Here is a 13,697-nt window from a genome sequence, read left to right as displayed (position 1 = left end):
TCCCTTATGGCCTTTTCTTTATAGGTCCGTTATCAATAATTGTCTCGAGAAAGAATAACACTTGAAAAATATCACTTGTGCATTGAGAATTAGCGGAGTAGGTGGCAAGAGAGCATATGCGCTCTTGGCTGTTGGATTTTTTTTTATATTAATTGAAAATATTGGGGGGGCCCTAATTTATGTGACAAGTTACTGAGGCGACTCTTTAAATCCATCTTAACTTACTTTTGTGGAAGGGAGAATATTACATTGGTATCAAGAGAGCATAAGATAAGAGAGGGACACTTTGGTATTACCCGCGCGCCATGTCGATTCCAAATCCGGCTATTTTTAGTAACCACCACCCCACCACTGCGCGTGAGGATTTGCGATAAAATGGCTGTGATACTGCGTTTGATTCAAATCCCGACTCCAGCACTCCAGCTTGTATAATAACAACATAATGATATAACATATAAAAATAACAACATCAAAGAAGTACAGTAATATCTACCTCTTTATTTTCTAACTTTTACAAAAGCTCAGATACTTCAGCTTGCTGGCTTTGATCATCACAAGGATAGTTTTATGAAATGTATTTTTCTTGGATTCCTTCTCAATTCACCAGAATATTCACAAAAAAATCAATATTATATCTAATGTCTAACTTACAGATTTCGTTTGACCATTAGAAAGATAATGACTGTTGAGAAACCACGGAGAAGCAGCAAGTTAGAGCAAAAACGGTGATTGAAGCACGAGGTTTTCCGCTCTTGATTTTGAATGAAGTCTCGTTTTGGAAATCTTGCAATCCTCGAAGTAATACATCCCCTTAATAAACTGCAACTGCCCGTATCCTTGATGCCAGAATGACATTTCCGATGGTATTTGTGCGAATAGGGTGTTTTTTTCGGTTTCAAGTCACAAAACAGCGGCAAACAACAAGATGTAAATGCCAAAGCGCGGGGGTAGGGGAGTAAAAATGCTCACACGCAGTGATGGAGTGGTGGTTACTAAAAATAGCCGGATTCGGAATCGACATGGCGCGCCGGTAATACCAAAGTGTCCCTTTCTTATCTTATGCTCTCTTGATTGGTTTATAATTTTCAAAAATGAAAATACGCGCGCAAATTACAACGAAAAACATTCTCGACGACTTGCATTGCTGACTCCAGGTACCAGTCCTCGCTGAATGGGGCGCCACGCGGTAACATTACATTTTCTCATCTCAACATGGCCGACTATTAACACATATGGTACAGCTGAATACGCAATCTTGAACTTTACGCTTCTTTAACCGACCTATCCTACTATAACGTTTGTACTCCATCAATTAAGACCAAGGGTGGTACAGAAGTCATTTTTATCAATTTGAATGCTCTTTTCGAAGCGTAAGAATGGCATTTTCTGTGCAACAACAACAACCGTCTCGTCTTCGATGCCTCAAGCTCTTTCTTCTTTTTCTTGTATCGACGGGTGTAATTGTGGCATTAATGTTTATCGAGAATGAAGAAAATGAATTGCCTTCCGTGAGAGCTGTTGGGTACTGGTTGGAATTATCGAGAATGAGCAAAAGCAAAGTAATTAAAAACGAGGGTGTATTATACTCCATCAAAACTTCCGATAAAAATGTTACTCTGTCTCACACGAGCGCGACCCTTCCGTCAACTACAGCTGCGACTGAAATTATGCCAAGTTCGACCACAGAAGAGACAAAAACGGCTACTACCACGCCAGTCCCTAAGTATTTTGAGTATAAAATGCCGGCGAAGTGGGGCAAAGATGATCCGACACGTTGGAAGGAAATTTACGGGGATACAAATTGCCCAGACAACGGGAGACGGAAGCCCCTAACGGCGATTTTGCAATACTGGACCGAGATCACCGCTAAACATAACATCACTTATGCGCTTATGTGGGGAAGTTTGATAGGCGCAATACGCACAAATGATGTGATTCCTTGGGATCATGATATGGACCTGGTAGTACCCTATAAAGATATACTTGTACTTGAGAAATTAGGGTGGCCCAGGTCTTCGGACCCATACAAAAGTGACGGTCGAACTTACATTAATGCTATTCCTAGCTCTGAACATAACAAATCTATGGATGACCGATTACGCTGGGACTGCAGTGGAAAGGTAAGACTAAAATTTAGAAATCACAGGCTTATTTGCCAAGACATTCATAATTATGCAAAATACTAATTAAAATAGTAGGGGAAGAAATCAGGGAGGCTGTCATGTGAGTTTTTATTTTTTTTGCGGCACTGGATTCTGTAGTCGCTCCATTTGTTTTATTTTGGTGTTTTCGGTAAAACACAAATTATTAAAGAAATGATAATTAATTCGAAAGTGCTCAAGAGTACGGTAATAACAATTTTTATCAACCAATCATCAGAGTATTTGAATTGGAAACAACCCCTTTATTATTTTTCTACATTTTATACACTTACTATGTAAATTGCTCGAAAACAAATATTGAATACGTTTTATGAATGTTGAGGGATGGGTGCATTAAGCCAAGCATGCGTTTTAGAAATGATTGAGAAATTGTTTTTTTTTTTATTTTTCAAAGGTCCTGAAATCCAGATTATTTGATATAATTTTAGTTTCTAATACATTAACCCTAAATCCATTCTTGGCCATATGAAGGAGAATTTAATAAAAAGGAATACAAAAAAAATATTGCGTTTAAAAATAACTTGGCGACAAAAAAAAATTTTTTTAGAAAAGGCAAAACCGGAAGTGAAACAAAGCCAGCGCGTGCTCATTTGGTCTGCTCAGACACACTGATATCTCACATGATGAAATTTAAATGAAGTTTAAAAACAAATTCCAATAGTGTTTCGTGGTATTTACACTTCAAAGGAACGATATCCGTCATGTCATTATGAAAATGGAAAAAGTATTTTAAAATTCTGATACAGCGCGCGCTACTTTGAAATAAGATTTTCAATGCGTGCGCAAGCGTTCGGTGTTTGCAGCATGCGCAGGTAGTGAAAATTGAAAACTTTGGCTTCAAAAAGGTTGGCTTGACTAAATCTTCGTTTTTGCAAAATATGGGAAATATCATCACCCGAAAAGGCTGAGATCAACTTAAAGTCAATTTTTGGGAACTTGAAACACATATTTTTGCTTCTTTTACTTCAGGAAAGCTTGGAATGACGAATTCCGTGTTATGTATATGCGCGCGCTCAACGCCATCAGCGTAGCAACGTCGTTACTGAGCAACACTAATGTCAGTACACCCTTAAATTAATGAAATTTTAAATATGGGGACAAAATGAAAATTTATAAATTTGATAATCAAGTCTTAACATATGATAAAGTGGAGGTGATTTTCTTTGTTAACATGAAAAAGAATGGGTTATTGGTTCAGACTGCTTACATTCTTAGTGACCTATCTGATTGCTAAGATACCAAAAGCTCTTGAAGAAACAAGTCCATATGCTTTTATATCTGCTTTATATCTTTATATCTTTATATCTGCTATATATGCTTGGGGCATATTGGATGATTTATTAATTTCTAAATTTTATGTCTCAATTAATTTCTAAATTTTATGACTCAAATCAATAATTTTCAAAATTTTTCCCAAAACAGCTGATAGAAATGGATTTCATTCTTAGTATTTTACTAGGGTAACAAAGAAAGGGCTGATGAGACTCTTGAAAAATAAAACTTTGAAAAGTATCAGCGCGGTAGCATGGGGCACGTGCCACACCCCCCCCCCCCCCCCCAATATTTAAGAAAATTATGAGAAAATGACCAAGTGTTAGATTGTTTCATTGTGTAGGAAAAAAAACTTGTCATCGATACAGAGAAACTGGTGTGGTTACATGGGAAACTGAGAAAAGAACTGCTATGTTATGATATTTCTCTGGACAAGACACATTAAATAAGACACATTGAATATGACAATTCCTTACAGTACAGCAAAGTGACAGCAGACAAAATGTCAAATGCATCTTTTTATTTGATTCAAGTTTGTCTCATTGAAATTTGTAGCTTTCAACCCAGTTTTTATGAATAACATGAACTTAACAAATTTAGCTGAAAAGCGTAAATCTTTAAGTAAGAGCTTAGGCATCCTCACAGTATCAGTGTTTTGAATAGAAAAAAAACACACAGAATACAAGGAACCAATAGCCATTGTAAAACTTTGTAGCTTTTTTACAATCAGTTTGTATTTTGGGTGTTTCTTAAGCAAACTGTTTGAATTTTTTTTCCCTTTTTTGGGTAGTAAAAGAGTGCAAAATGAGTAGACTAGACTAGAAGTGTGTGTCGATTGCCTTTGCCAGTAACTTACCAGAACACATGATATCTACACTAGAAATCTGACACCATATAAGAGGATACAGCCTGGTGTTAGCATTGATTCCATCATTATGATTGTCTATCTTAAATTTGATCTCATGCACATGATATCTATGGCATTTTCCTCATTTCACCCATTTGATACATGCCAACTAGCTCAAGGCCTCAGATAAGCATTAGCAAAGAGCTGTAGCAGGACATGATATATAAAACATTAAATATTGGGGGCAAACCAATGCTTGGAGGGGGGGGGGGGGCAGGAAAGATTGCATGTGTGAAAGGCTGCAATTGTTCTATGGAATTTAGGGCACAAATTAACAGAAATTTTTGAGTGCATTAGCACCCACAAATAGGGGTACATTACATAATAGTTGCAAACAAAAACAACTCCAACAGAATATGGTACTTGATATTTTGCTTTACTGCAAAGCATTGAACTGTTTGGCATCTTGGGGCAAGCATGGGTCTGTATATTTCTAAAATTTTCAAATGTTTCATTTACAGCTGACTCCTAGCCATGTGGATCTCTGCTCAATCCAGGAACCAATAGTACGTCTTTACAATAATGGAGCATTTCTAGATGTGTTTCACTACTATGACCAGGGGGAAACGGTTGTCACGATTCCAGAGGGACACAAGCTAGAAATGAAGAGAAATGACTTCTATCCAATCCGAGAGTGCTTATTTTTGGGTATTAAGTCAAAATGTCCTAATAACCCAGCTTCTCTATTATCAAAATGGTATGGTTTAAATTTTATAAAGTCACCCAAAACCTGCAAAGATGGTCATTGGGTCAATGCATAGCTAGTCAATTATGAATATTAATAATATCTCTCCAGTCATCTCTGAGCATATAATTTTATGTATTTTATAGAAATTTTGGAATAAAAGATGGCCAAAGAAAAAAAGACTGTTTATGAGTTCATTTTTTAAATTACCTGAGCTTAGATGATCTTGAAATGTTTTCCTCTGCTGGGTACAAAAGGACTGCTGTTTTACCAACGCATTAATACCCATTTTTTGAACCAGGGTTACTGTTTATTTTTTTCCAGACTATAGTACTATTATTTGAAATTTGAAAAAAAAAATACATTTGACTTATTAATAAGTATGATTATAATCTTTATTTTGTTTTTTTTATAGAAACAGATCATCAGCAAAATCAATTTTAACCCTAAAGAATAGCGCTTTTGGTCAACAGCAACCCTAGACAGCACAGTATGTGTGGTCAAAGCTATTTCTAACTCCAAGCCATAAAATTGAGCTCATTTTCGGTTCTTAAAATTCTGGTCCTCAAGCACATCCCTCTACTGATTACATCAATGTCCAGTTGTTGTGAAGTGATGATACACTAGTATGAGACCCCCTTGAGGATAGCAGTTTGTAGCGTTTTATATCGTACAGACAGAACGATCGGTGCTGCTTTTTCCATTCACCCAGCTTCGGAAATAGATACCTTTAAATTCACAAACTACACACGTTTAATAAAGTATTCCATTTTATTAATGATCAATTTTGTATAAACTTTAAATTAACAGTAACTATTGTGTGTGATAGAAAATAGCGTATACTACATCGCACTATAACATATCGTACTAATATTAGCTCCTATATTCTCTGATATGTTGACCTTCATTGATCGATACTGTAACTTTTTCACTTCCGCTGAGGTTTACAAAGTTTCTCTCACAGAGAGCTAAATAATTGGAGACTCAAAAATCGTCAATACAAATTATACTATAAAACAATACATTTCAAAGTATTTTCAGTCACTAATTAAAATTTCCCCTTTCTTTGTTTTCAAAAGAATGTATTTACATTTTTTCGTTTTATTGCATTAGTCACTACGATGTTATCAAAGTTAATGACATAAATAACGTATCAAAAAGTGACCTGAATTTATGAAAGATAACTTTATGAATATATAACCTTAACATATATTTACAAAACACGTTGCTTGATACACCGAATTTTCAGCGGAAATCACATTTTAGTAGCTGCCTCACCAAACACTACTGTAATTTCAAAAAAACAATATCCCACTTTTTAGAGCTGGAATTAAACATTGAAGTTGAAGAAAAAAATGTTATAATGTATAAGTAGGGGACAAATTCAACTGTTCCAGAATGCATTGCATTGTTGTCAAGGAAAGCCTTTAAAAAAATGGCAATTGTTATAAGAAATAGCACTCATAGCAATGCATTATGGGTAGGTCGAGTAAGCCTCTTTAAAAAAACGTTTTTACCATCGTGGCTCACGGTAGATGGTAAAATGGATAGTGGCACGCAACCCCTTCAAGTGCCTTCCTAACTTACTCTAAGTTAAAGAATGACGCATCAGTACAAAACGCAAGTAGCTTTAGAAAGGAGAGCATCGTGTTGTCCGTTTGCTGCGAAGCAGGAACGACAGGCTGTACGTCGGATTGCTTCGGGTGCCGTCGAGATACACAATGTATACAACGAGTCGAAATCGATTTCTTCGGTCAGAGTCAACAGTTGAGAGCTTGTAGACCGGGCACCCTGTGGCGGCGGACTCGTAAATCGAATCAAGGTCCACGGAGAAGTATTGATGACTTTGGTAGTCCTAGAATAAAGTGAAATGCAGCTATCAGTGATATACTTCAAAAATATTACTCTTGCTATACATCTATGGGATTTGCCACCATTGTCCCCATCCTTGACAGGCTAACTGGGATCTAGTCCCCCTTGTGTTTCGAATGCATCTCCAACCTCTGCAAGTTGCAATGTACACGCACGACTTGTGCGAAAAAAGCAAATCTTACCCCCCCCTTCCCTCATTTTTATGATTTTACCTTCCCTTTCGCTTTTGAAATGTTTGCTTTCCCACATCGCATGATTTTCCCTGATCCATACGCGACTTATTTTTGTGCCCCCCTTTTGTCCCCCGCAAAGTGTTTACCCCCTCTCCCCCCTCTTGCCTGGGCAATAGCTGCTCTCTTACCACTGTTAACATGATGTTATCCATACGCGACTTATTTTTGTGCCCCCCCCCCCCCTCGCTGCCCCTTTACCTCCTCCGCAAGGTGTCTACCCCCTCTACCCCTCTTGCCTGAGCAATAACTGCTCTCTTACCTCTGTTAACATGATGTTATCCATACGTGGCTTGAGAGGGACTTGTCCATTGTGATCGCCGCAAAGTTTAGCGGCCTCCGGGATTCTCTCTACGTACACCTCGAGTCGCTGAATCTGCGCGCTATACGTCACCATCATATCCACTATCGCTTGCGTTATGCGTTGCTTTGAGTGCTTGTTCTTGCGACATTGCACCTGGAGACAAAATGGAAGTTGTCATGAGTTGGATAGGCAGCACAGTATGATCCTTTTACACATATTTCTCTCATTTTACTTAAATATATCCGTCCCTCCCTTCTTGTTACCGCTCCTCTTCCGTTTCTTGTTATCATATTTTTGCGAGTCTCTTCCCGTATCAACAACGTTAGATTTAGAATACGGTGGAACTCTATGGCTATATTTGTCACGCCACACCCTAATACATGGAATAGACTTCCGGTTTATGGTACGTGTGGTACACACGCTTTGTGCTTGTTTCTATTTCCGTACAAATGTTCTCACCTATGACAGATATTGATTTTACTTATTTATTGCTTAGATAGTACTGGGCATTTCTAAACTACTTTAAGTTATGTTTCTTTTTTTCTTTCTTCAACTTTTTTCTTTTACTTTTTCAACAAAAAGCGAAAATCATCTTTGGGGTGCCTGTGGACTCTCTAAAACTTGTTCCCAGGCTAACACAGTACCCCAGTATTTCAAAATGGCGGACCAAACTAACCGGATGATCTTCTCGTATAATCAAGCATTCCAAATCTTGAAGTCCTAGAACGTGCTAGTACTCATTTTCGCTCCAACCGAAAACTGAAGTTTACGGTACGTATGATCAACTCTTTTTCTAAACATAATAAATTCTTTTTCATGAACATAACAAATTAAACATCGATGTCTTTAGGTGTATTACTCTTATTATCGAATTAAAGTTAAAAAAAATTTTTTTTCTCATTTGCATCCAGCAAGTCCAGCCCTCTTGTTTATACATTGATCAAGGTAAATATATATTTTTAAGTCATATAAATGTGCAAAGGAATGAAGGAATGTCATCATTGTACCAATCTTGCAAACTATACATCGATAAGCCACTTAAGACTCCGGCTTTGGCTCTTCCTATCATAGCCATAGCAGGCCTCAAATTATTAGGGGCACGATACAGAAACATTAAGAAAACAATGCGGGGCACAGCCACGCCCCTACTGGTCTTTTCCTTATAATTTTTGAAAATATTGGGGGGGGGGGGGGGGGGGGCATCCAGCAAGTCCAGTCCTCTTGTTTTTACATTGATCAAGGTAAATATATATTTTTAAGTCATATAAATATGCAAAGGAATGAAGGAATGTCATCATTGTACCAATCTTGTAAACTATACATCGATAAGCCACTTGAGACTCCGGCTTTGGCTCTTCCTATCATAGCCGTAGCAGGCCTCAAATTATTAGGGGCACGATACAGAAACATTAAGAAAACAATGCGGGGCACAGCCACGCCCCTACTGGTCATTTCCTTATAATTTTTTTTAAATATTGGGGGGGGGGGGGGGGGCACATGCCCCCAGTGCCCCAGCCCCTGCTAAGGCCCTGCCTGTGAATATTATAACCAAGTTTTACCAATTAAAAATTGATTGATTGATCCTTGTTTTATCCTAATGTTCCCAGTCATGGTAATCTAAATTTAAAGTTGTAACAAAGGACTAAAACGAATTTATCATAGATGTTTAAAGTTTTCTTGCAAATACATTTTTAACTTCTTTAATGAAAACAATGTCAATTTGGCTAGAAAAGCAGGCCTCTTTACTGGTAGGTTTGGAAAATTGTATGGTAGAAAAGCTAATACAATAAAAAAAACGGTGACAAAAATATTCAACTTAAAAAGATTTGAAACCTTACCTTTTCATAAACACTTCTCAGATTGAGAAAATGTACACGTTCCCAGGCGTGTCCTGGATGAAGAGCATGATATGTACTAACCGTGTTGCTATAGCAACACGAAGAGTACGTTTCATGGTCTCGTTGCTCTCGTTTTGGTTTCAGGTCTTCATCGCATCCTAAAAAAAGCAAAGGAAATTATTACATAATAAAGATCAAACTTAGATAGAAATAGGGTCTAATGAACCCAGGGGCACTCTGATAAAAACAGACGGGGTGATTGTTGGTAAAATCAATTTTAACTTTAGGGGATAGAACTTTGTGTGTGATCAACAGAAATTCTAACTTAAGAGATGGCAAATCAGGTGTGGTCGAAGGGATTTTTCAACCCCAAAACTTAGCAGAATCGGAAAAACCGCTACACACCCTTTAGGTAATAGCAGTTGGTCGAATTTTATACCATAAGAGATAGCAGAATCGTGAAAACAATAAAAAAATCCTTTTAGGAATAGCAGTTGGTCATATTTTATACCCTAAGAGATAGCAGGAAATCTTATACCAGCACGTGGACTTCTCTGGGAGGGTTTAATTACCTTTATTTAAATACTATAATAAAGTTAGAAATGTGCACTTTTCATGTGTGGAATAGAAATTTCTAGAGCCTCAATGTTGTAATGCTTTTGGAACACTATACCAAATCCCAAGTTTGTTGTTAATTCATTGAGTGTATAGATTTCTTCCAAAAATAGAGTGAAATATTATTTCTGTGAAACTGAAAGACCACACAAACGGAGCCTCCCAATCTAAGTATTTGTAAATAGTCATTGTAAAAATCAAAGATTTCATAGTATTGTTTTACTGATAATTGTGCTCACATAGATAACTGAACTTTGGTAGATAACTGAAGTTTGGTTATTCAAAGGCGTTGGTTCTTCTCTTTACATTAGTGATAATTAGGCTTCAAATATATCTCATTTTTTACTCGGTAATAGGAAATGCCTTGTGAATGTGGTTTAACCCACATTCAATCGTTTGTAGTAAAAAAAAATATGTCGCTGTTCATCCAAAGTGGCTCTCAAATGACGAAAGTTGTTGTAAAATTTATACAAAAATAAGCCAAAATATTTGTCTGTTTAACAAAATAGTATTTAACCTTTAAGATACACCTTGACAATACGTTTTTTCGCACTTGAGTATAAAAATAACCATTCGAATAAAAGATTGTTTATGCTCTTTATACAGCATTCCAGAGGTCCGAACTTTACATTTTTCCGGCATTGACTAACAAACAGTGATCTCGATCAAAAAACGTGCTTTTGCTGATTATCGTTTGTTTACGGGGCGTAACCAAACTTGGGCTATATTGACTAAGGATAAGATGGCTGTATTGGCATTTCGATCAGGAAAATTGACACCGAACAATGGAACTTCAATTAAAATAAAACAGTCGATTTCCCTCAATTTATGTCTCTCGTGTTTGGTAACTATGCGTTAATTTACTTAATTTTTTTCATCTTGTTGTTATAGTCTTCTTTCATAGAGAATCCTCGAATTAAAGTAAGAGCGATGACAGAACGCCGATGCAGACTATTCGATACCCATCAGAATTTCTAGTCTATGGTTGTCGAAATCATCCTCGCCTTTTCCGGATCTTCAAATATGAAAACAAACTTCAATTAGGCTCTTTCTACACCCTAAAGGCATTTCCGTATCTAGAGAACAAACGAGTGCCAGTGGAAGAGTCGGGAAACCTCCACAACAAGCTGAATAAAATGCAAATGCTCCTATACAATCAGGAAATATATGGCCAAAATGTGCCTCAGTCGCACCGCCATGAAATATTGTTATGTTGATCTTCGCACAACACTCGAAAAGGTACTGATAATGATATTGAGTTTAGAACACCGACAAAGCTGTAAACAAATCGCAATTCAAACTCGTTTTGACTAAGATCTTAAACGAAATCTTTAACAAATTGAGTAAAGCTCTTTTTATTTTTAGTGCTCGTGTTTGCTTGGACACTATTTTTCTTCTTTATCTTAAGATGAATCTTTGGCAGAAGGATAGAGAGATAGTGGTTCTTTAAGCCTTAAAATAAATGTTGCTTTGTCACAAGTCTCGTCAAGTTCACGACTACCCCCAAAACTAGAAAAGCTACTAAACGAAGGCCCGGAAAGATGCGGTCATATGATGATCGAAGTCGGAAGGAAAGATTTGTTACAGTGTAGTTACATTTTCACATGGCGATCACTGCAAATGCATTATTTCCTGTCAAAGATAAAACTCCTGGACAGTCATATTTTGTTAGTTTGTGAATCTGTTTCGTGAATCTGTTTTCTAATTCGTATGCACTTACAAGCTAAGGTAAACATCCTTGTAAAAGCTCACTTTTCCTTTGTTTGAGTTTGTTTACACCGCTTTTGGAAATGCCGCGCTTTGCACCCGAGTAACAAAGCAAACTTGGCATCAAGATTGCATGCAACTTGCACCACGCTATTGTCTAGTTAAATGGCTAATACTCTTTACTTTCTAAGGATACGCGTCCTTTATTGCCTTGTTTTGTTTTCCATTGAAATTGGTAAAGATATTCAAACAACAAAATACTGCCAGTCGCACCTCTAGTTATATGCAACCGGCATGCTGCGTCACGAATTGCAAGCAACTTTTAGAACAGTGACTAAAAACAATCAATTTAGAATAATTTTCCATTTAAGTCGTTAAGTTTTGAAAGTATTAAGGTAACGTGCGAGAAGAAAATGGCTTGCCGACTCAAAATGCTTTTAAATTTGTAAACATGCAGTTGTATTTTCAAAATTATCCACTGAAGTTGCATAGAAAATTCAAGCCAAATTCCAAGCGCTATTAGGATCCAAACCTAGACGTCACGCCGTCAAACAAAAAACTAATAATAAAAAAAATAAAAAAAATCACACGTATTTTTCAATCCATGTACACATCAGATTGTTTGCTTTTTTGAAGGTTTCACAGAATGGCGTTAGGAAGAAAAAAGTTGTTATTTTGTTGGGCAAAATTGAAACAAATCTTGTCTTCTTAGGATGCCACCAGTAGAATGGTTGGAGATATGAAAGCGAAAACCGCGCATTTTTCTGTCTTTAGTTTGTTGTAAAGACCGATGAGCCTTAGCTTTATAGGAAGTGGTTAGAAAAGTCACTTTCGCATTTAGTCTTTATTTTATGGCGAAAAGGAAAACGTTTAATTTTCTTATAGACTTAGAAAAGTGAGCTCTAAGTGTTATCGATGTCTTGTTTTTATTCTGCGCGAATGCGGCAGCATAAAATTTGAACTTCCTCTCTCTCTCTTCTCAAACAAAGAAAAAAAAATGACCAAAGACGATTATTAAACAATTCTTAGCGTGGTGTTTAAGAAACATATCCTGTAAACAAAGGCATGTCGTAATTTCAGAGAAAAAAAGCATCGATAAAAGGAAGAAAACGTCCGACCTCTCCTTGTTTCTTCATGCGTGAATTCAACTGTCTAATGGATCACGGCCTGTTACACCTTAAGAGAGCAATGATGCTCAATTATTATAACATCTTGTATCACGCTATTTCAGTGAAACCTCTCCTCGAAATCGCAATACACTTTTTATTAACTTTACAATGTTTTGCCTTCATGGGTTCTGGTTCCCTTCAAACAAACAAAGCTGGCAGCAGATTTTTTGGGGGAGGTTTTTGACAGACCATCTAGGATTTCTCAGAGGTCAGAACACTTGTGACAAGAGAGCCTGGTTTGTTGCATATTGCCTTTTGTGATCATCAGTGTGAAAAGCTAAGCAACGAAGCAACGTGTTTTTTTAACAATTATTAAATTTGACAACTTCACAGCCCTATTGCAATATGTTGACTTTAAATAAAACAAAAAGTATTTCAGAGGAGCTCTGTGAGATTTGGGCGCTAGATACATAGGTCTTATATTTGTAGAGTATGGAATATAGCACCTACCATATGTAGCCATGATGTATCTTTCGTTATCATTGAAGAAGTCCCGTAGAATATCTTCCATTCCAGCGCGGAGGTGACGATTAGCCCCAAAAAATCAGAGGATAAGACACAGTTCTAGGCCGACAGTTTTGGGTGTCTAAAGACAAATGGCTGAGAATTGACTGAGATTCGCTTGCAGCGTTATAAGCTCTTGCTAGGTCTGTCTAACGAGTGCTTGAATGTTATCCGTTTTATACAAGGGTGGGATGATTTGATTGACAGCTGGGCGGGGAATCGATGATGACTGTGTAATCAACAAGCCACGTGTCTCGAGTCGAACGCAAACCTCGAGGGATTTGCTTCCTGGTTAAACCGTCTTCGGTATTATTATAAATTCAGGAACGATTTAAAAAAAAAAGTCTGGTCTTGATCAGAGGGTTTTCCATAGTTGAAGGAGCCCGGTGAGCGAAAATTTATATTAAGATTTTGAAGTGCCCAAGCGATGAC

At 37.1% G+C, this 13,697-nt stretch overlaps 2 protein-coding genes across 2 annotated transcripts; one reads left to right on the top strand and one right to left on the bottom strand.

Moving 5' to 3' along the window:
* The first annotated feature begins 1,175 nt into the window (after positions 1–1,175).
* LOC5517599 lies at positions 1,176–5,206 on the top strand. Its single transcript, XM_001637616.3, has 2 exons — positions 1,176–2,120; positions 4,803–5,206. The coding sequence occupies exons 1-2, from the start codon at positions 1,377–1,379 to the stop codon at positions 5,100–5,102; spliced, it is 1,044 nt and encodes a 347-aa protein (XP_001637666.2). The 5' UTR covers positions 1,176–1,376; the 3' UTR covers positions 5,103–5,206.
* Positions 5,207–5,778: 572 nt separating this feature from the next.
* Positions 5,779–13,413, bottom strand: LOC5517598. The gene is made up of 5 exons (XM_032362159.2): positions 13,212–13,413; positions 9,271–9,428; positions 7,391–7,585; positions 6,621–6,881; positions 5,779–6,578 (listed from the first exon to the last, which is right to left on the bottom strand). Exons 1-4 carry the CDS (start codon positions 13,270–13,272, stop codon positions 6,657–6,659), a joined length of 639 nt encoding a protein of 212 aa, XP_032218050.1. The 5' UTR covers positions 13,273–13,413; the 3' UTR covers positions 5,779–6,578; positions 6,621–6,656.
* Positions 13,414–13,697: the final 284 nt, after the last annotated feature.

Source organism: Nematostella vectensis, chromosome 5 (genome assembly GCF_932526225.1).
Source record: "Nematostella vectensis chromosome 5, jaNemVect1.1, whole genome shotgun sequence".
Lineage (NCBI taxonomy): Eukaryota > Metazoa > Cnidaria > Anthozoa > Actiniaria > Edwardsiidae > Nematostella > Nematostella vectensis.
The sequence above is the reverse complement of the archived record's forward strand: the minus strand, read 5'-3'. Positions and strand labels throughout refer to the sequence as shown.